General features: G+C 48.8%; 1 protein-coding gene across 2 annotated transcripts in view; it reads right to left on the bottom strand.

The window, feature by feature from the left end:
- Positions 1-20,247, bottom strand: part of FADS1 (fatty acid desaturase 1) — a 30,719-nt gene extending 10,472 nt beyond the window's left edge. Inside the window, exons 1-7 of one of the 2 annotated variants that reach the window (XM_063944402.1) lie at positions 19,614-20,247; positions 15,110-15,220; positions 14,753-14,950; positions 12,820-12,921; positions 11,358-11,486; positions 3,748-3,808; positions 3,577-3,653 (exon numbers count right to left, since the gene is read on the bottom strand). In XM_063944402.1, the coding sequence (XP_063800472.1) occupies positions 3,577-3,653; positions 3,748-3,808; positions 11,358-11,486; positions 12,820-12,921; positions 14,753-14,950; positions 15,110-15,220; positions 19,614-19,787 (852 nt within the window). In that variant the 5' untranslated portion in view covers positions 19,788-20,247. Of the gene's footprint in view, positions 1-3,576; positions 3,654-3,747; positions 3,809-11,357; positions 11,487-12,819; positions 12,922-14,752; positions 14,951-15,109; positions 15,221-15,830; positions 16,017-19,613 lie in introns of those variants that run through there. The other variant, XM_063944403.1, reaches the window with a different exon arrangement.
- Between the last annotated feature and the right edge of the window lie 2,081 nt (positions 20,248-22,328).

Raw genomic sequence — 22,328 nt, 5'->3', positions numbered from 1 at the left:
GTAACTTGGGGTAAAAAGGTTGGATTTCCCAGCTGTTGCTGTGGTCCCCAGGTCCGATTGACCGACCCCCAAATAACTCCTTCCCTTTATACAGCAATACTTCCATCTGCCGTATGGGATCTGTATCACCTGACCACTGTCGTGTCCCTGACATCTTCTGGGAGATATGGACAACGCACTTATCTTGATGCCAGAGAGCAAATATCCCTCTGTGCATCTCACATACATATATATAGAATGCATCCTATTAAATGCTCTACATGAATAAAATATTTTCAGTCAGGGAATCCGACCAAGCCAACCCAGCACTGCATCTCCAGGCTGATGGCGATCGCTGGTCGCAGTATAACCACCGTATGTGTGTATATACTTTTTAGGATATTTTTCCAGCTTCCTATCAGCTGGCTCCTTGAGGGCGGCCGTATCTGGAGACGGTAACGCCACTTGATAAGCGTGTGAGCGCCTTATCACCCTAAGGGGTGTTTCCCAACGTACCCTAATTTCTGGCGGGAAAGGGTATAACGCCAATATTTGCTATCGGGGTAACCCTACGCATCATCACACACTTCATTTTATTTTATCTGATTCAGGAAAAACTACAGGTAGTTTTTTCACTCCCACATAATACCCTTTCTTGTGGTACTTGTAGTATCAGAAACACGTAACACCTCCTTCATTGCCCTTAACGTGTGGCCCTAATGAGAAATACGTTTGTTTATTCACCGTCGACACTGTATTCAGTGTCCGTGTCTGTGTCTGTGTCGACCGACTGAGGTAAATGGGCGTTTTTAAAAACCCCTGACGGTGTTTCTGAGACGCCTGGACCGGTCCTAATAGATTGTCGGCCGTCTCATGTCGTCAACCGACCTTGCAGCGTGTTGACATTCTCACGTAATTCTCTAAATAAGCCATCCATTCCGGTGTCGACTCCCTAGAGAGTGACATCACCATTACAGGCAATTTCTCCGCCTCCTCACCAACATCGTCCTCATACATGTCGACACACACGTACCGACACACAGCACACACACCGGGAATGCTCTGACAGAGGACAGGACCCACTAGCCCTTTGGGGAGACAGAGGGAGAGTCTGCCAGCACACACCAAAAACGCTATAATTATATAGGGACAACCTTATATAAGTGTTTCTCCCTTATAGCATCTTTTATATATATACAATATCGCCAAAATCAGTGCCCCCCCTCTCTGTTTTAACCCTGTTTCTGTAGTGCAGTGCAGGGGAGAGCCTGGGAGCCTTCTCTCCAGCTTTTCTGTGAGAGAAAATGGCGCTGTGTGCTGAGGAGATAGGCCCCGCCCCTTTTTCGGCGGGCTCGTCTCCCGCTATTTTTGAAGTTAGGCAGGGGTTAAATATCTCCATATAGCCTCTGTGGGCTATATGTGAGGTATTTTTTGCCTCTAATAAGGTTTTTATTTGCCTCTCAGAGCGCCCCCCCCAGCGCTCTGCACCCTCAGTGACTGTTGTGTGAAGTGTGCTGAGAGGAAAATGGCGCACAGCTGCAGTGCTGTGCGCTACCTTAAGAAGACTGAGGAGTCTTCAGCCGCCGATTTTGGACCTCTTCTCTCTTCAGCGTCTGCAAGGGGGCCGGCGGCGCGGCTCCGGTGACCATCCAGGCTGTACCTGTGATCGTCCCTCTGGAGCTAGTGTCCAGTAGCCAAGCAGCAAATCCACTCTGCACGCAGGTGAGTTCACTACTTCTCCCCTAAGTCCCTCGTTGCAGTGATCCTGTTGCCAGCAGGACTCACTGTAAAGTAAAAAACCTAAGCTAAACTTTCTCTAAGCAGCTCTTTAGGAGAGCCACCTAGATTGCACCCTTCTCGTTCGGGCACAAAATCTAACTGGAGTCTGGAGGAGGGTCATAGGGGGAGGAGCCAGTGCACACCACCTGATCTGGTAAAAGCTTTACTTTTTTGTGCCCTGTCTCCTGCGGAGCCGCTATTCCCCATGGTCCTTTCAGGAACCCCAGCATCCACTTAGGACGATAGAGAAATAAAGGGTTGGGAATGGAATCCCGGCGGCCCGGATCCGGGAGGTCAGTATTCCGACGCCGGGATCCTGGACGTCAGAATGCCAGGAGGCGGCGAGCGCAACTAAGCTCCTTGCAGGCTCGCTGCGATCACCACGCTGTGGACTCAGTGGCTCGCCACAGGTTCTATTCTCATTCTATGGGTGTCGTGGGACACCTACGAGTGGGAATACCCCTGGCACAGCTGACGGTGTTCTCGGCGGTCAGGATCCCCGTGACGGTATTCTGACCCCGGGATATTCCAAAAATACATTGTATACTGTATGTGTTGCCGGCTTTTAAGTACCACACAAATAGCAATTCACTCTTTATAACAGCCCAGGATCAGCAAATACTGACAACTGCCCCATGAATGGAGTTGGGCAGACAAGCCATTGCTATTCCTTTCGCGCCTACATGCTTTGCAAATTATATCATAAGGGCTCCACCAAATTCTGCACACCACAGGGCATCATGTCATCACTCCCTGATCCATTTCATAGGGGCAGTGGGTGGTATCAGGGAGGTTGGTCTACTCTGCCAGAAGTCCGCTCCAACATTCCCGAGTCTCCTGCACATTCCGGGACCACAGGCAGGTATGATGTAAAGACATCTGCAAAGCTAAGCCGACTGGTTTTCCCAGGAACATTCAAGGACCAGTAAGTGGGTGATCACCTGCAATTGTGTGAGGCAGAGTAGGTGCCTTTACACAGATGAAGGAGCATTTGTTACATTTGTGAAATGATCCACGGAGCAATTTATACTTACTTGCCATAATGGGCCTGATCACGCAGATCTCTGTTCTCGGACGCAAACAGTGAGTTTGTGCATTCAGCGCACACAATTAACATAGTAACTAAGGTTGAAAAAAAGACAATTGTCCATCGAGTTCAACCTATTTGTGGTCTCCTATGCAGTCCTATTATAGGACTAGTTATTTTTATGTTAGGACTAGTTATATTAACTATAATGCGTGCCTACGCACCATAACCCTGAATATCTTTATCCTTTGCCTAACCCATTCTTAAAGGTGTTAACGGATTCCGCAATTACTACTCTCTCAGGCAGGGAATTCCAAACATGTATTGTCCTTACAGTGAAAAAACCTTTTCGCCTCAATGTGCGGAAACTCCTCTTCTCTAACCTAAGCGAGTGACCACTTGTTCTCTGTGCTGATCTTATAGAAAACAGGTCCCTCCCAAGCTCTGTGTATTGACCCCTTATATATTTGTAGATGTTGATCATGTCCCCTCTTAGTCTCCTCTTTTCCAATGTAAACATGCCTAGCCTTGCATGGGTATGTCCGTCCTATTGCTATTCTGTGCGTATGGGAAAGGGAAGCCGGTTTCTGACAGATCATGGGGCAAGTGCAGATACTAATAATGACAGTTGCGGTGAACGGCGTAAAAATCAACAGGCGGCACGGGTTCCTGCATGCATACACACAAACCCTGCATTAGATGATCGGATGCTCGTATTGCATACGGTAGTAAAACAGGCTACCACGGCTGCCCACAGCTACGGCCCCCACTAACGAGTATAATGTACTTACCACCCACTGCTTGCGATGTACAGCAAAGTAGAATATATACCACTGAAAATAAAGAGGGAGCAGTGCTGGAGGACCAACTACAATATAGAGAGAACAGAGTATAACATTACCATACAGCAATGTAAGGGTGGGAACAATGTTCTCCACGTATATACAGGGACATATACTCACTCAAAAAGAAGTACTTGTGCTGGTGATTATACGGCATATATTTCTTTTTCTTTATTCCAAGCTGTAAAGGAATGACAGACAGGAAAAAGATATTCTCAGATAGTATCTATCCTATCATCTATGGCAGTGGTTCCCAAACTGTGTGCCGTGGCACCCTGGGGTGCCGCGGGACACTTGCAGGGGTGCTTCAGGTTGGTGGTCAAGGACCAATTCAAACTATTTATTGTCAATTTAATAGGCAAAACCAGTGCTGATGGCTTCCAGTTATAAAATATGTGGACAAACAGAAGCAAATCTTGTCCCTCACCACACAACTGACCCTAAGGATGACATATAAACATAATTTACTTAATCTAATATTTTTTTCGAAATTTCTCAATAAGAAACTTGTGGCCTAGGGGTGCCGTGAAAAAAAATCTGACACTCCAGGGTGCCGTGACTCACAAAAGTTTGGGAACCACTGATCTATGGAGTAATCTGGTCACATGACCTGTGGTCACGCTCAATCCTTATAGGCTGGACTTTTCAAATGTATTCTAGTCTCACAAACTCTGGTCCTGAGAGGCTTGCTACCTGTTCCAGCGAAAATGGTGGGATTAATATAGCAATACCACCTAACAAGCTTGGATTCCAAATTAGTAGGAGTACAGTGGACTGCTGGAAATTCTTCTACTTCCAAGGAGTGGTTTAGTATTATGTCATGGCTCTAAATGTTCTATTTTATGTCAAAGTTTTTAATTTTATATTATTAGGATATTAAATCCATTTACAAGACTGTGAGGAATTTTTGTGGTGTGTTTGGTGTTGGGCAGTAATTACAGAGACCCAGTAAGCCATTACATCATATCCATTCCTTCTGCAAGGGAGGAGGAACTTATGGTGCCCATACACTTGTGCGATGCCCAGCGACACAACATCGCAGGGCATCGCACCGGCAATTCAGGTGCGATGAAATCGCACCTGAACTGCCAAAGTGATTACCATGCGATCATGCAATAGATCGCATGGTAATCACATGATCGGCACATCACCGCAGAGTGTGAGCGGCCTCTGGCCGCTCCGGGCGGGTGCCCATCGCAGTGCGATATATCGCATGTGGTTTTTCGATCGTACTGTGATGCGAGAAATATTATGTACAGCACATACTGAGACGCGACATTCGAGTGGCGTGCCCGCGCATCGGGTCTCAAAGTACCTAACATGTGCATACAATCCTTCGATTTCTCTCACAGATGCGGTCGAAATCGAAGGATAGCACCTAATATCTCATAAGTGTATGGGCACCATTACCCTAGGATATCAGATAAGCCCAAAAATAGGATTTTAATTACCTACCAGTAAATCCTTTTCTCGTAGTCCGTAGAGGATGCTTGGGTCCACATTAGTACCATGGGGTATAGACGGGTCCACTAGGAGCCATTGGCACTTTAAGAGTTTGAGAGTGTGGGCTGGCTCCTCCCTCTATGCCCCTCCTACCAGACTCGGTTTAGAAACTGTGCCCGAGGAGACTGACATCTTCGAGAGAAGGATTTAACACAGAAAGTGGCGAGATTCACACCAGCTCACACACAGAAGGCAAACCAAGCTAACAAGCTTGGAAACTCAGCAACCGCTGAAACAGTACTTACCAAGTAACAATGCAGTACTTAACTAAATACAAAGTTGTACTGAACCAGAAAACCACTGCAGGAAAACGAAACGCTGGGCGGGCGCCCAGCATCCTCTACGGACTAGGAGAAAAGGATTTACCGGTAGGTAATTAAAATCCTATTTTCTCTTATGTCCTAGAGGATGCTGGGGTCCACATTAGTACCATGGGGATGTACTAAAGCTCCCAGAAAAGGAGGGAGAGCACGGCGGCTCCTGCAGAACAGATTGACCAAACTTTAGATCCTCAGAGGCCAAAGTATCGAAGTTGTAGAACTTTGCGAACATGTTCGACCCCGACCAAGTAGCCGCTCGGCAGAGTTGTAAAGCCGAGACACCCCAGGCAGCCGCCCAGGAAGACCCCACCTTACGAGTAGAGTGGGCCTTAACAGACGTAGGACACGGCAAGCCTGCCATATAATATGCATGCTGGATAGTGAACCTGATCCAGCGAGAGATCATCTGCTTAGAAGCAGGACACCCAATTTTCTTCGGATCATACAGGACAAAGAGAGAGTCCGATTTTCTGTGATGAGCAGTCCTCTTCACGTAGATTTTTAGAGCCCTTACAACATTTAAGGACTTTGATGAAATTGAGGAGTCAGTCGCAACTGGCACCACAATAGGTTGGTTGATATGAAATGCCGACACAACCTTCGGAAGAAACTGCTGACGTGTCCGAAGCTCGGCTCTATCTTCATGGAAGATCAAGTATGGGCTTTTACATGACAAAGCCCCCAACTCCGACACACGTCTAGCAGAAGCTAAGGCCAACAAAGTGACAGCCTTCCACGTGAGAAACTTGACCTCAACCTCCTGTAGAGGCTCAAACCAGTCCGACTGGAGGAACTGCAACACAACGTTAAGATCCCAGGGCCCCGTATGCGGTACAAAGGGAGGTTGGATGTGCAGAACTCCCTTCAAAAAAGTGTGAACCTCAGGGAGGGCAGCCAAATGTTTCTGGAAGAAAATGGATAGGGCCGAAATTTGGACTTTTATGGATCCCAACCTCAGGCCCATATCCACACCTGCTCGCAGGAAGAGGAGAAAACGTCCCAGTTGAAACTCCACCGTAGGAAACTTCTTGGACTCACACCAAGATACATATCTTTTCCAAATACGATGGTAATGTTCAGACGTTACTCCTTTCCTAGCCTGTATCAGGGTAGGAATAACCTTGTTCGGAATGCCCTTCCGAGCTAGTATCTGGTGTTCAACCTCCATGCCGTCAAATGTAGCCCTGGTAAGTCTTGATATGCGAACAGCCCCTGCTGCAACAGGTCCTCCCGAAGAGGAAGAGGCCTCGGCTCTTCTAGCAGTAGATCCAGAAGATCCACGTACCAAGCCCTTCTTGGCCAGTCTGGAGTAATGAGGATCGCTTGAACCCTTGTTCTCTTTAGCACTCTTGGAATGAGTGGAAGTGGTGGAAACATGTACACCGACTGGAAAACCCACGGAGTCAACAGGGCGTCCACCGCCACTGCTTGCGGGTCCCTCGACCAGGAACAATATCGCCGAAGCTTCTTGTTGAGACAAGAGGCTATCATGTCTATTTGGGGTACACCCCAAAGATCTGATGCCTCCTTGAACACCTCCGGATGGAGACCCCACTCCCCTGGATGGAGATCGTGTCTGCTGAGGAAGTCCACTTCCCAGTTGTCTACTCCCGGAATAAAGATTGCCGACAACGCCAACGCGTGTTTTTCTGCCCAGAGGACTATTCTTGTTACCTCGGACATTGCAGCTCTGCTTTTCGTTCCGCCCTGTCGGTTTATGTAAGCTACTGTCATTACATCGTCCGACTGCACTTGAATGGCCCGATTTATCAGAAGATGGAGAAGACCGTTGTAGACGGCTCTTAGTTCCAGAATGTTTATCGGTAGGCCAGCTTCCAGACTTGACCACCTTCCATGGAAGGTTTCCCCTTGAGTGACTGCGCCCCAGCCCCGGAGACTTACATCCGTGGTTAGAAGGATCCAGTCCTGAATCCCGAACCTGCGGCCCTCCAGAAGGTGAGGCAATTGTAGCCACCAGAGGAGTGGAATCCTGGCCTTTGGCGACAGACGTATTCTCTGGTGCATGTGTAGATGAGATCCCGACCACTTCTCCAGGAGATCTAGTTGGAAGGACCGAGCATGAAATCTCCCGTACTACAGAGCCTCGTAAGAGGCCACTATCTTCCCCAGAAGGCGAATGCACTGATGAACCGACACCCGGGCTGGCTTTAGGACATCCCGGATCATTGTTTGTATCACCAAGGCTTTTTCATCTGGAAGAAACACCCTCTGCACTTCCGTGTCGAGGATCATTCCCAGAAAGGACAACCTCCTGGTTGGTTCCAAATGTGATTTTGAAAGATTCAGGATCCAACCGTGTTCCCTGAGTAGATGGGTCGTGAGAACTATGGACTGTAACAGCTTCTCCTTGGACGATGCCTTTATCATCAGATCATCCAGATATGAAATTATGTTCACCCCGTGTCTGCAGAGGAGAACCATCATTTCTGCCATCACCTTGGTGAACACCCTCGGTGCTGTGGAGAGACCGAATGGTAGGGCCTTGAATTGAAAATGACAGCCCAACAGTGCGAATCGGAGATAAGCTTGATGCGGCGGCCAAACCTGAATGTGTAGCTACGCGTCCATGATATCCATGGATACCAGGAATTCCCCCTCCTCCATACCTGATATCACCGTCTTTAGAGACTCCATTTTGAAATTTAACTCCCTTAGGAAAGGGTTTAATGATTTTAAGTGCAGAATGGGCCTGACCAAACTATCCGGTTTCTGTACCATGAAAAGGTTCGAATAGTAACCTTTGTTTTGTATATGGGGAGGAACTGGCTTCCTGCAAAGCTGTCAAGCCTGATTTGAAGAACCGGTGAGGAGGGAGATCTTGAAATTCCAGCCTGTACCCCTGGGACACAATGTCTTGCACCCAGGGATCCAGGCCGGACGACACCCAGACGTAACAGAAATGCCTGAGTCTCGCCCCCACCGGTCCCACCTCCAGGCCGCACGGTCCATCGTCATGCTGAGGACTTTGGTGTACCCGTAGTAGGTTTCTGTTCCTGGGAGCCCGCCGCAGCAGGTTTCTTGGATTTTGGCCGACCTCCTCTAAAGAAGGTGTTAGACGGCTTGGCCTTTCTTGCTTTGGCAGTCCGAAAATGATTGAGATGCAGCTGAGAAAAGGGTTTCTTCGTAGCAGGTGCAGCTGAGGGAAGAAAAGGAGACTTACCCGCTGTAGCCGTGGAAATCCACGCATCCAACGCTTCCCCAAAGAGAGCCCGACCTGTGTAGGGTAGGGTCTCCACACCTCTCCTGGATTCCGCGTCGGCAGACCACTGGCACAGCCAAAGTCTTCTACGAGCTGAGACAGACATGGAATATATCCCTGCAGCCATGGAACCCAGGTCTTTCATGGATTCCACCATAAATCCTGCAGAATCCTGAATGTTACATAAAAACAATTCAACATCACTTTTATCCATTGTATCCAAATCCTCAAGTAACGTGCCTGACCACTTTACTATAGCTTTGGAAATCCATGCACAGGCAATAGTAGGACGTAGTATCGCCCCTGAAGCCGTGTATATGGATTTAAGCGTAGTGCCAATTTTACGATCAGCCGGCTTTTAAGGCGGTAGATCCTGGAACAGGTAAATCCACCTTTTTTGAGAGTCTGGATACAGACACGTCCACTATGGGTGGGTTTTCCCATTTTTTCCTATCCTCCTCAGGGAAGGGGAAAGCAACCAGAACCCTTCTAGGGATCTGGAATTTTTTCTCCGGGTTTTCCCATGCTTTCTCAAATATAGCATTTAATTCTTTGGACGCAGGGAAGGTTAGCGAGGCTTTCTTATTGTCAGTGAAGTAAGCCTCCTCGACATAGCCTCTATCATCAACTGCACCCCTTTTGCATGAGATGCCGCCCCCGCAGCACATCCCCCTCACTGTCTGCCGTGTCAGAATCGGTATCCGTGTCATCTTGCATAACTTGGGCAAGAGCACGTTTGTGGGAACATACACCAGGGGGTCCTGAGGTAACAGAACCGGGCCAAACTGCCATAGAGTTCTGTAAAACCTGAGTTGCAGATTCATTCTGTGCAACCCTAGTAGAAATCATAGTTTTAATAGGGTATAACCATTCAGGCTCCCTTGCTGGTATCTGTGCTAAACCAGTGCAATCCTGATTGCATGGAATGGGATCATCCTGAGAGGACATATCCTCTGCAGCATATGACACAGAGGGGGTAATTCCAACCCGTTCGCACGCAGCGGTTTATCGCTGCGGTACAAACAGGTCCAGAATGCGCGAGCGCGACGCTGCCCGGCGACAGGGGTCGCCGGGTTACGTCACGGCTAACAAAGGAATCGGTCGCAGAGCCGACTGCAAAGAAGATTGACAAGAAGAAGGCGTTCCTGGGCAGATCCGGACCGTGGGAGACTGTTTTCGGGGAGTGATAAGGAAAACGCAGGCGTGTCCAGCAGAACGGAGGGCGGATGTCTGACGTCAAAGCCGGCTCTAGCATCACAGAGATCGTCGCTCAGGGTAAGTATGTCCATGGCTGGTCTACTTCTGCTTGAAATTTATTTTGCTTAGCAGGGCTGCACAAGCGATCGGAGCCCTGCTAAGGTAAAATACACTCCCCCATAGGCGTGTACTAGTTGATCGCAGCAGCAGCAAAAAGTTGCTGGCTGCGATCAACTCGGAATGACCACCAGAGTCCCTGGACATAGCTTAATGGAGACCACAGACACTCCACACACACACAGGGGAGGACAGACAGAGTTTCACCCCCAAGAATGGCAAGAGAGACACATAGATTAGAGCCAACCCACACACAACGCTTCTAAGGTATAGGGAGACACCCAAGCAGCACTGACTGTGCACCTTAATAGGTTACACAGGCTTTATACAGTCTCCCCCCACCCCCTTCTACAATCCCCTGGTACCGTAAGAGATAGCTGGAGTTGAATTGGAGAGACAGCTCTCACTGACAGCGCTTCAGCAGGCAGGAAAATGGCGCTGAACGCTGCTGGGTCCGCTCTGAGGAGAAGCTCCGCCTCCTTCATGGCGCTGTCTTCCCGCTCTTCTGGAGATTATACTGGCCTGAGAAGTTGTGCTGGCAGCGATCCTGGGACCCTGACAGGCTTGGAGGTCAGTGTAGGGTGTAGGCGCTGGCTCATGGCGCCCCTCACAGCGCCGTACTATGTACCGCTGAGCCCTGGAGCGCAGTTAGTACTGCGCTCCATACCCTGTTGCCGCCATCTTCACACCGGCCCCCTGCTTGCTAGGGGGCCGGTGACCAACTCGCCACTGATCTGGCTCTGTAAGGGGGTGGTGGCTGGCTGCTGGGGTGAGCGATCCCCTGTGGTGGGGAACGTTCGATCCCCTCAGGAGCTCAGTGTCCTGTCAGTGGAGATAGTGGCTCAGAGTCTGTAGAGCTCCCCTAGCTGTGACTGGCTCCTTCGGGCACATTTTCTAAACTGAGTCTGGTAGGAGGAGCATAGAGGGAGCCAGCCCACACTCTCAAACTCTTAAAGTGCAAATGGCTCCTAGTGGACCGTCTATACCCCATGGTACTAATGTGGACCCCAGCATCCTCTAGGACGTAAGAGAAAGATCTTTTTCTAATGTACGCATATTTCATTAGGAATATATCTTTTGCAACATACAGGTTTAGATACTTCTTGTATATTTTTAATTTCAGAACTGGCAATAATGAGCTAATCTACCCACGCACTTGCCTTTGGACACAATACGCTGCAGATTATACATCTACTGTAGCTCTGTGACTGTGATGGTCTGTCACAGAAATAAGCCGTTGTACTGTAAACCAGTCATGAACTGGGCTAGAAGTGATCTAATCTCCCACCCGTCTCTACGGCTTACTCAAATCTTTCTTTTTTTCAGTTTTAGTTACACTTTAGGTTATACACAACCATAGCATTGCCACTCACCTCCACGGACAGCTTCTTGCCCAGTGCAAAGAAGAGCGGGTGCATGTTAATGTCGGGGTCTTTTCGAAAGCAGTTGGGTTTGGCATGATGCTGGAAGTGCATGTGATTCCACCAGCTGGCGGGAGCACCCTGGGGTTGAAAAGAGGAAAGTAGGGTAAAAGGAGATAAAGGAATTGGACAGTTGGCATATTGTGGGCTTGGGAAAGGGTGAGCCTACAGAGCACCATAAGAGCAGCACAGACAGTGATCCTCACAGGAGAAATATACAGTGAAAGCCATTACCACACGGAAGTAATTCATAGCGACCCTCGCAGGGAGAGATACAGAGATAGCGACCCTCGCAGGAAGAGATACAGAGATAGCGACCCTCGCAGGAAGAGATACAGAGATAGCGACCCTCGCAGGGAGAGATACAGAGATAGCGACCCTCGCAGGAAGAGATACAGAGATAGCGACCCTCGCAGGGAGAGATACAGAGATAGCGACCCTCGCAGGGAGAGATACGGAGATAGCGACCCTCGCAGGGAGAGATACAGAGATAGCGACCCTCGCAGGGAGAGATACAGAGATAGCGACCCTCGCAGGGAGAGATACAGAGATAGCGACCCTCGCAGGGAGAGATACAGAGATAGCGACCCTCGCAGGGAGAGATACAGAGATAGCGACCCTCACAGGAAGAGATACAGAGATAGCGACCCTCGCAGGGAGAGATACAGAGATAACGACCCTCGCAGGGAGAGATACAGAGATAGCGACCCTCGCAGGGAGAGATACAGAGATAGCGACCCTCGCAGGAAGAGATACAGAGATAGCGACCCTCGCAGGGAGAGATACAGAGATAGCGACCCTCGCAGGGAGAGATACAGAGATAGCGACCCTCGCAGGGAGAGATACAGAGATAGCGACCCTCGCAGGGAGAGATACAGAGATAGCGACCCTCGCAGGGAGAGATACAGAGATAGCGACCCTCGCAGGGAGAGATACAGAGATAGCGACCCTCGCAGGGGGAGATACAGAGATAGCGACCCTCACAGGAAGATACAGAGATAGCGACCCTCGCAGGGAGAGATACAGAGATAGCGACCCTCGCAGGGAGAGATACAGAGATAGCGACCCTCACAGGAAGATACAGAGATAGTGACCCTCACAGGAAGAGATACAGAGATAACGACCCTCGCAGGGAGAGATACAGAGATAGCGACCCTCGCAGGAAGAGATACAGAGATAGCGACCCTCACAGGAAGATACAGAGATAGCGACCCTCACAGGAAGAGATACAGAGATAGCGACCCTCACAGGAAGAGATACAGAGATAGCGACCCTCACAGGAAGATACAGAGATAGCGACCCTCGCAGGGGGAGATACAGAGATAGCGACCCTCACAGGAATATATACATAGATAGTGACCCTCACAGGAAAAGATAGAGATATGTTTTCCTTGAGCAACATGTTGTCTCTTACCTTCAGTTGACCAATCACAAATTTATGTAGCAGATGATTCCATTTCGATTTACTGTAAACTGACAAGTGGCCATAGTCGTGCTGCAACCAGCCAGCCTGAGCCTGAGATAGATAAGAACACAACTTGAAAGACGGACAAAACATCACAATCTAAGCCCTTGATATATATACAATAGTGACAGAGTCTCAGAGAGCAACAAGTGAGGACAGCTATAGATGGGACACACGTACACCGACAGTGAGACTACCAGGATGCACAATCTCCCCTGTATACTATGGTAACGTGGACGAGATGCAGTGACTGACAAAGATATAAATAATCCTGAGACCGAGGGCCTCATTCAGAGATGGAACCAATGTCGATGTTGTACACAGTAGAGGGATTTGTTTGCCACTGCCCATGAGTATATGGCATGATAGTTGCCCGGGCCGCTCCCCCAAAATGGCGGCACAATGCCGCCGGCCCGCCCCCTCTCGCCCAGTGAACGCCTCTGCCTGTCAATCAGGCAGAGGCGATCGCTGGGCAAAGATGCCGATCGCATCTCTGGCATGCGCTGGTGCACTGCGGCGCCGGCGCAGTTCAGACCTGATCGCCCACTATGCGAAAGCGCACAGCAGCGATCGGGTCTGAATTAGGCCCATTATCCAGCTCTCAGTCTGTGACTTGCCACTCACTTCTGTTCCCCTCTTCATATCATGTTGCTACTCCTGTCCAAGCCCCCTGTGGCTGGGAGCAGCCCTGCCCTCACACAGGGCCTGGCTCAGTGGTGGATGTGGTTTCGGTTACATATGACCGATACTTTGTGGTCTGTGCATGCATCAGAGCCGCAGAGCGAGGGGCTGCGATACTATTGTGACACCGGTCACAGCGTCTTGTTCTTTAAACCTATGAACTACATCGCTGTCACCCCGTTGCTGCCTGCAACTCCCAGGCTATTACATATACTCCATTAAATGGTTATCAGCTGTATGTGCTCTCCTCTTATTTATTCAGGACACACCAGAGAGCTGCACGAGTTGGAATTTGTGAAGAGATATAGGCTGTATATAGCACTGTATACTCTGTATTCATTTATCATACTTACATGGGCTTGTCTTTATTAGTTGAACTGGAACAACCATAAATAAGCCTGAGAAATGTGCATGCTGCTTATAGAAATACCAGCAGACATGGGCCTATAGGCAGCCAATGCTTCACATTTCCAACCTCAGTCAGGTCCTGATTCAGATGGACTCAAATGCCATCGCTACTGGTATCCCGTGTGCAGCAGCTGTGCGAAACTATGCAAATGATGTAGCCACCGGGATTTGTATTGAAACACCCACTGAGATGTAACCATCGCATACCTCCCAACATGACCCTCTCCAGGAGGGACAGACTGCTCTGCTTCTGGATTTTTTCTCAATGTATGATTATCTGCACCTGTGCTGAACAGGTTATTAATGGATAAGAAAGGTGTTTCAGCACAGGTGATGGCAATCCTAAATTAAGAGAAACATCCAGGAGCAGAGCATTCTGTCCCTCCTGGAGAGGGTTATGTTGGGAGGTATGAGACTGTCCTGTATGCATACTTGCCTACCTGACCCTCTCCATGAGGGAGAAAATGCTCCGTTCCTGGACTTTCCTGGTAATGTATGATTGCCATCACCTGTAGTGAAACACCTTTCTTATCAATTAACTAGCTCACCACAGGTGATGGCAATCATACATTACCAGGAAAGTCCAGGAACAGAGCATTTTCTCCCTCATGGAGAGGGGCAGGTAGGCAAGTATGCCTGTATGAAGTACAGTGCTTGGGGCTGTCAGGATCAGCTATCACAAAGTGACAGTTATATTGCAATTGGCAGAATGAATATGTGAAATATTCTCAGGAAGCATCACACAGACACCAGAAAACGTACTGAATGAAGTTCTTGTTTGCATCTCACCTACCTGCACAGTGCCAAGAAGTAATGCGGAGATCAGGAATGATATAAGAGAGGGACCGAAATAATACAGATTGGCCCAGGCCAGTACATCTAGCAGCAGGATGTGCAGCAGAACTCCAAAGAAGAAGAGTTTGTTGGGGTTGAGGAGACCCATTTGCTCCACAGTGGAACGCAGTGCACGGAAGTCCTCCACCATAGCAGCCTGTGAGAGAAAGGAAAAGCATCAGTAATCCCAGAAACACAGACAAAGGAAAAGCATCAGCAATCCCACAAGCACAAAGGAAAAGCATCAGAAATCCCACAAGCACAGACAGGTTACAGGGAAGGAAACCTTATTCTAGGGAACACGTGGACTCCTTACATTCTTGCTGGGTTCCATGCACGGCTCTCCAGGTGCCAGCTCTCCAATCAATAGACATTTCATATGCTTGCGCACCAGCTCCTTATCAATGTGGAATGCGGTAAACGGATCCTATGCAGATACAGATATGTAAATGGTGCACATACGACAGACAAATCCTCACATAGTATAATCATGCCTCAGTCACATACAGAAAGCACTGGTCCAGCTGATGGGAATTACACTGTTACCCTATCTTTGAAGACATGACTAAAGCCGGGTACACACTAAACGACTTGCACATGATACGATATCGCTCACGATTTCCCTGGAACTCCCAGACAAACGATACTGTGCGTACATACTGAGCGTTTTTTACAAACGACCAAATGATATACACGAGTCGCACGACACTACCAAATTGTTGGGTTTCAGCCTATTTAAATTAGTCGTTCGTTGTTGGTAGCGTACACACTGCGCAATTTGCAACTAGTTGTTAGCAAAATTTTCATAATTGAGCGGCATGTACAGACGACACTAGCAACCCACGGGAGCACGCATCGCTAGCGATATAGGGCTCGATTCAGACCTGATCGCTGCTGTGCGTTTCTGTAGCAGTCTGCGATCAGATAGCCGCCGCCCATGGAGAGTGAATACCTACCCCGTGCAAGTGTGCAAATGCATGTGTACAGCGTGCAAAAATTACGCCAGACAGCTGCAAATCCGTTCGCAACTCACTCACCATCGAATGATTTTTCCATACTGTGCAGTCTGTGCGTAGCCCAGAACCTACTCCTACAGTGCTATACAAACAGGCTGATCGGGTCCGGAGCTTACGCCACACACTCGCCCTGAAAACGCTTGGGTACGCCTGTGTTTTTCCAGACACTCCCAGAAAACAGACCGTTACCATCGCACAAACGTCCTCTTCCTGTCAATCACCTTGCAAATGCCTGTGCGATGTAAATATTCGCCTCATCCTGTCACTGTTTGGCGACGTGCCTGCGCACTGCAGTGCATACGCATGTGCAATCATTCGATAATCGGCCGCTGTGCGATTTCGCACAACAGCAATCAGGTCTGAATGGGGCCCCCAGTGCGTACACACTGGACGGTAAAGCACATTTGTCGTAACGATGTGTCGTTATCGGCAAATTCATTTAAAATGACGTCTAGTGTGTACCCAGCTTTAAGCCGTCGGTACTAATGGATGTGCATGCAGCTGTCCACACCTGTCACAGGAGTCTAGAAAATCAATAGGAAGCATGTTTTTATTCTCATCTCTTTTGCTTTGTTCACACACAACAGTACAGCTTCCTCTATAATCCATGGCTCTGGGAAGAACCCCCTTTTCTGGCAGACAAGAGGTTAATCTGTGCCGGATGCTGTGTACTTAATCACAATACAGTGGACCGCCCTGGGGGATGGAGAGGAGGAGACGCCTGTGGTGGGGGAGTGGGCTGAGCTATGGTGGAACCACAAGGCTGCACCAATCCTGTGAATGGATATGTACAGGCAGCGTAGAGAGAGCATCTAACGCCTGACACAGTGCAGAATGCCGAACTCTGTCTGTACAGATTATACACGGATTGCTGTATAATGGCTCATTGCAGAGGGTTATGTGTTGGTGCAAACAGTAAACATATAATGTCAGACTATGCTTCTTACTGTATGTGCAGCTGGCAATTCTTTTATATTATATATATATATATATATATATATATATATATATATATATATATATATACACATACATGAGAGAGGGATACATTTATTACAGTAAATATAGAATCATTTTTTATTGCTTAAAAGCAGTGCTTACTTCATACAAATATATAGTTTGTGTGTTTATGTATGTATGATATTAAGGGTGTATATATACACACACACACCCAATATCATACATACTGTACATACACGCCAGTGCAAGCAAGTACCGTGCACTGGGGCCCACCGCTGTCAATGGGCCCAAAGCACCTCTTCAGTGGCATGGGCAGAAAATTTTCAGGGTCAGCTGCGCTGTGCAGACTGGCAGCCCCGGGAATTTTCCGGCCATGCCAGTGCTCCCCCTCACTCCCTCGTCCTTACTCCGCTCAGCTAGCCTGGTGGATGACACGATATCATGCGATTACGGCGTTACGGAAAAGTCCGCCAGCCGAGCGGAGTACATGGGAGGAGGGAAGGGGAAAGGATTATGGTGCTAGGGATGACCATCGGTGGGTCATCCATCGATGGTCAGTGGCCATCCCTAGCTACCCCTAGGCAACGAGCATGGATCCCGGAGCATAAAACTCCTGGGAAAAAGCATGACACCCCTGGCAACGCGCAGGTAAAAATATCTAAACTGGCACTATGGGGGCATATCTAGCACTGTGTGGGCATATCTGGAACCGTGGGAGCATGTGTATCTGGCAATGAGGGGGAATATGTGTATCTGGCACTGTGGGGGCATATCTAGCACTGTGTGGGCATATCTGGCACCGTGGGGGCATGTGTGTCTGGCAATGAGGGGGAATATGTGTATCTGGCACTGTGGGGGCATGTGTGTCTGGCAATGAGGGGGAATATGTGTATCTGGCACCGTGGGGGCATGTGTGTCTGGCAATGAGGGGGAATATGTGTATCTGGCACCGTGGGGGCATGTGTGTCTGGCAATGAGGGGGAATATGTGTATCTGGCACTGTGGGGGCATATCTAGCACTGTGTGGGCATATCTGGCACCGTGGGGGCATGTGTATCTGGCAATGTGGGGGAATATGTGTATCTGGCACTGTGGGGGTATATCTGGCAATGTGGGAGCATATCTGGCAACATGGGGGAATATGTGTATCTGGCACAGTGGGGGCATATCTAGCACTGTGGGGGCATGTGTATTTGGCAATGTGGGGGCATATCTGGCACTATGAGGGCATATCTGGCACCGTGGGGGAATATGTGTATCTGGCACTGTGAGGGTATATTTGGCAATGTGGGGGCATATCTGGCAACGTGGGGAAATATGTGTATCTGGCACTGTGGGGGCATATCTAGCACTGTGGGGGCATGTGTATTTGGCAATGTGGGGGCATATCTGGCATTGCGGGGACATATGTGTATCTTGCACTCTGGGGGCACGTGTGTATCTGGCACTGCACTATTTGGGTCATATGTGTATTACCCCCCCATTGTTAATGGCCACACCCATTTTTAGCAACAGTACAACTAACAATTTTCATCTACTTGCACCTGGGCCCACCGCTCGCTAGTTCCGCCACTGACGCACACACACACATACCCACTTAGGGGATAACACTACATTAAAAAGGTGTATACCTGTGCAAATAGTGCTTTGCATGTGTAGTGTATAGAAATATAGGTTATCTGGTGTGACTTTGCATTATCTTGTCTGAGACACAAACATGTTACAATCCTGAAGTTCCCCGGCTTCCCAGCAGTAGACTGATCAGCACCAAACATTCCTAGAAGGCTAGAAAACCTGACATGTAAAGTTGTGTATAAAATGCCTACTCTCACATTCATACTCAGACATGACAGCTCATAGTGTATTTTAACAAAATGTGGGACTTTTCTCGGTGAAGCTGTAATTGCTAGGCATGCTGCTGCCACTGGAATCTGTTATTACTGGCTACAAGATATAAATAGATCTAGTGTCAGGAAGCCCGGCCTGCATAGGAGAAATCCGCCCCCCCCCCCATATATTTTCACAGCACCTGAAACGTACACCTCTATATACACCTAAATAATACCAATAGCTATTTTATATAAGGCAATTTGCATTTAGCCCAAGCAATCTTGTATCTTCTTCCATCACAACCCTGAGAAAGTGTGGGCATGTGCTTCAGAACCAATGGAAGACAGGCGTGCAATTTCCTAAAATATGTTATAAAAATAGCAAAATACAAAAATGTGGCCAATAAAGCGTTATCAGTTTATAGTACATATTAGTGGCACTACAGTGCCCAGCCATGGCAGAGCTCACTATGACCGTGGCACTAGGATAGCTAGCTGCCAGCATACCATTGCACTTTCCAGAACTTTATTCCGCTGTATATTGGAACATTTAGGCCAAGTCACCTTACTCTCTATTTCTGCTTTGAGAAAGCCCATTTATTGCTAGACCTGATGCTGCCGCACTGATCAGAAGTGTATTCTATCTCCAACTTATACCCTCTCCTAAGCACAAGCCCAAGTCATTCTTCATCTGACCCGATCCTTGGTTCTTTTGCTCTATGGCAGCAGTTCTCAAACTGTGTGCCTAGGCACCCTGGGGTACTTCCAGGGTTGCCCTGGGTTGTGGGTGCCAATTATAAAATATGTGGACAATTCCGCACTACATAACTGAACCTATGAATAACATATAAACACAATTTACTTGATTTCATTTTTTTTTTCTTCTGAATTTATCAATAAGAAACTTTTGGCCCAGGTGTGCCGCATTCTGATACTCTAGGGCGCCATGATTCAAAAAAGTTTGGGAACCACTGTTCTCTGGCATTGCTGAAGTGATGGGTGTGACTGCACTCACCGTGGCATCCTGGCCTGCATAGTGGCTGATGACGCGTGGTCCCCCAGGATGCTTCATGCAGAATCTTGTGATGTCATACACCTTGCGGTGGATGACCAGCCATCGCTCCTCACGCGTGCACCGCTTCTGGACCTCCTCCCATGTGTAGTAAGCAAGTTCTCCTCCAGAACCCATTGCTATATCTATGTACCCCTTACCTGTAACTGTGCTTTACACTGTGACTGTCTACACAATGCACTGCCAATATCACCTACAGGTTCTCCTTACCCTGCCCATACAGTACATACTCTATGTGCAGCACATCATTACCTGCATGCACTGTATAGACCTGCACCAGTAACCTACAGCACATCAGCAGATATACAGTGCACACATGCCCAATCCTCTGCCCCTCTATCCCCAACGTACCATGCCCACTAAGTCCCCACTCCCTGTCAGTCTGTAGGCATCCCCCGATACCTCCCTATGGGCGCAATGCTGGATAAGCTGTCTCTGCAGGAAGAACTCCGCCCTCCACGACCGGCATCAGCGCTATGAAGCTTCAGCACCAGATGCTCCCGGACTGCGGCTGCAGAGCACGCCCCTCGGCGTTATCCCTCCCCTGTGATTCGCCACCATCTTGGCCAATCAAGCATCAGGTGTTCTTAGCGCCCGCTCACTGCCACCGATTGGCGAGTTTATAATGACGTCACATTCCATGCACACTCTACCCAGTCCGTTATATACCCCAATTGAGGCCCCGGCTGCTCGCGCTGCTGCCACAAAAGCACGTTCTCACATTTGTATTGAGAAGCTTTATTTAAATAATATGATGACGACAATTCATTCATTCATCCGCAATGCCATGGCCGGAAGGTGGCAGTGTAGCAGGCAGTCAGGACCCTGCATGTGTAATAATGCCGCCTGTCACTTGCTCTAGGTGTGCCTGTTGGATTTATGCATATTTCCCAACATGACCCTTTCCAGGAGGGACAGAATGCTCTGCTTCTGGACGTTTCTCTTAATTTCTCTAACGTCCTAGTGGATGCTGGGGACTCCGTAAGGACCATGGGGAATAGACGGGCTCCGCAGGAGACTGGGCACTCTAAGAAAGAATTAGTACTACTGCTGTGCACTGGCTCCTCCCACTATGCCCCTCCTCCAGACCTCAGTTAGAATCTGTGCCTGGAAGGAGCTGGGTGCATTTTAGTGAGCTCTCCTATAGATAAATAGAAAGTATTTTAGTTAGGTTTTTTTTTTTTTTTTTCAGAGAGCTTCTGCTGGCAACAGACTCTCTGCTACGTGGGACTGAGGGGAGAGAAGCAAACCTACTAACTGCGGCTAGGTTGCGCTTCTTAGGCTACTGGACACCATTAGCTCCAGAGGGTTTGAACACAGAAACTTAACCTTGGTCGTCCGTTCCCGGAGCCGCGCCGCCGTCCCCCTCGCAGAGCCAGAAGACAGAAGCCGGCAGATGAATCAAGAAGACGTCAAAATCGGCGGCAGAAGACTCCTGTCTTCACATGAGGTAGCGCACAGCACTGCAGCTGTGCGCCATTGCGCCCACACTAACCCACACACTCCGGTCACTGTAGGGCGCAGGGGGGGGCGCCCTGGGCAGCAATTGAGTACCTCCTGGCAAAAGCAGCATATATACAGCTGGGCACTGTATATATGCATGAGCCCCCGCCATTTTTTACACCAAATCGCGGGACAGAAGCCCGCCGCTGAGGGGGCGGGGCTTCTTCCTCAGCACTCACCAGCGCCATTTTCTCTCCACAGCTCCACTGAGAGGAAGCTCCCCAGGCTCTCCCCTGCAGACTCACGGTAGAAAGAGGGTAAAAAGAGAGGGGGGGCATATAAATTTAGCGCAATAATCATATATACAGCAGCTACTGGGTAAACACTAAGTTACTGTGTGATTCCTGGGTCATATAGCGCTGGGGTGTGTGCTGGCATACTCTCTCTCTGTCTCTCCAAAAGGCCTTGTGGTTGTCCTGTCCTCATATAGAGCATTCCCTGTGTGTGTGGTGTGTCGGTACGCTTGTGTCGACATGTTTGACGAGGAGGGCTATGTGGAGGCAGAGCAGGTGCAGATGAATGAGGTGTCCCCGCCGACACCTGATTGGATGGATATGTGGAAGGTGTTAAATGATAATGTAAACTCCTTGCATAAAAGGTTGGATAAAGCTGAAGCCTTGGGACAGTCGGGGTCTCAGCCCATGCCTGATCATACAGCGCAGAGGCCGTCAGGGTCTCAGAAGCGCCCACTATCCCATATTGTTGACACAGATATCGACACGGATTCTGACTCCAGTGTCGATGGCGATGATGCAAAATTGCAGCCTAAAATGGCTAAAGCCATCCGCTATATGATTGTAGCTATGAAGGATGTATTGCACATATCAGAGGTAAACCCTGTCCCTGACAAGAGGGTTTATATGTGTGGGGAGAAAAAGCAAGAGGTGACTTTTCCCCCTTCACATGAGTTAAATGAGTTATGTGAAAAAGCTTGGGATTCTCCTGATAGGAAAGTGCTGATTTCCAAAAGGTTACTTATGGCGTACCCCTTCCCGCCAACGGACAGGATGCGCTGGGAATTCTCCCCTAGGGTAGACAAAGCTCTGACACGCTTATCTAAGAAGGTGGCCCTGCCGTCACAGGATACGGCCTCCCTAAAGGATCCTGCGGATAGGAAGCAGGAAGGTATCCTGAAGTCTGTTTATACACATTCAG

The sequence above is a fragment of the Pseudophryne corroboree genome, chromosome 11, assembly GCF_028390025.1.
Source record: "Pseudophryne corroboree isolate aPseCor3 chromosome 11, aPseCor3.hap2, whole genome shotgun sequence".
Classification (NCBI taxonomy): domain Eukaryota; kingdom Metazoa; phylum Chordata; class Amphibia; order Anura; family Myobatrachidae; genus Pseudophryne; species Pseudophryne corroboree.
The sequence above is the reverse complement of the archived record's forward strand: the minus strand, read 5'-3'. Positions and strand labels throughout refer to the sequence as shown.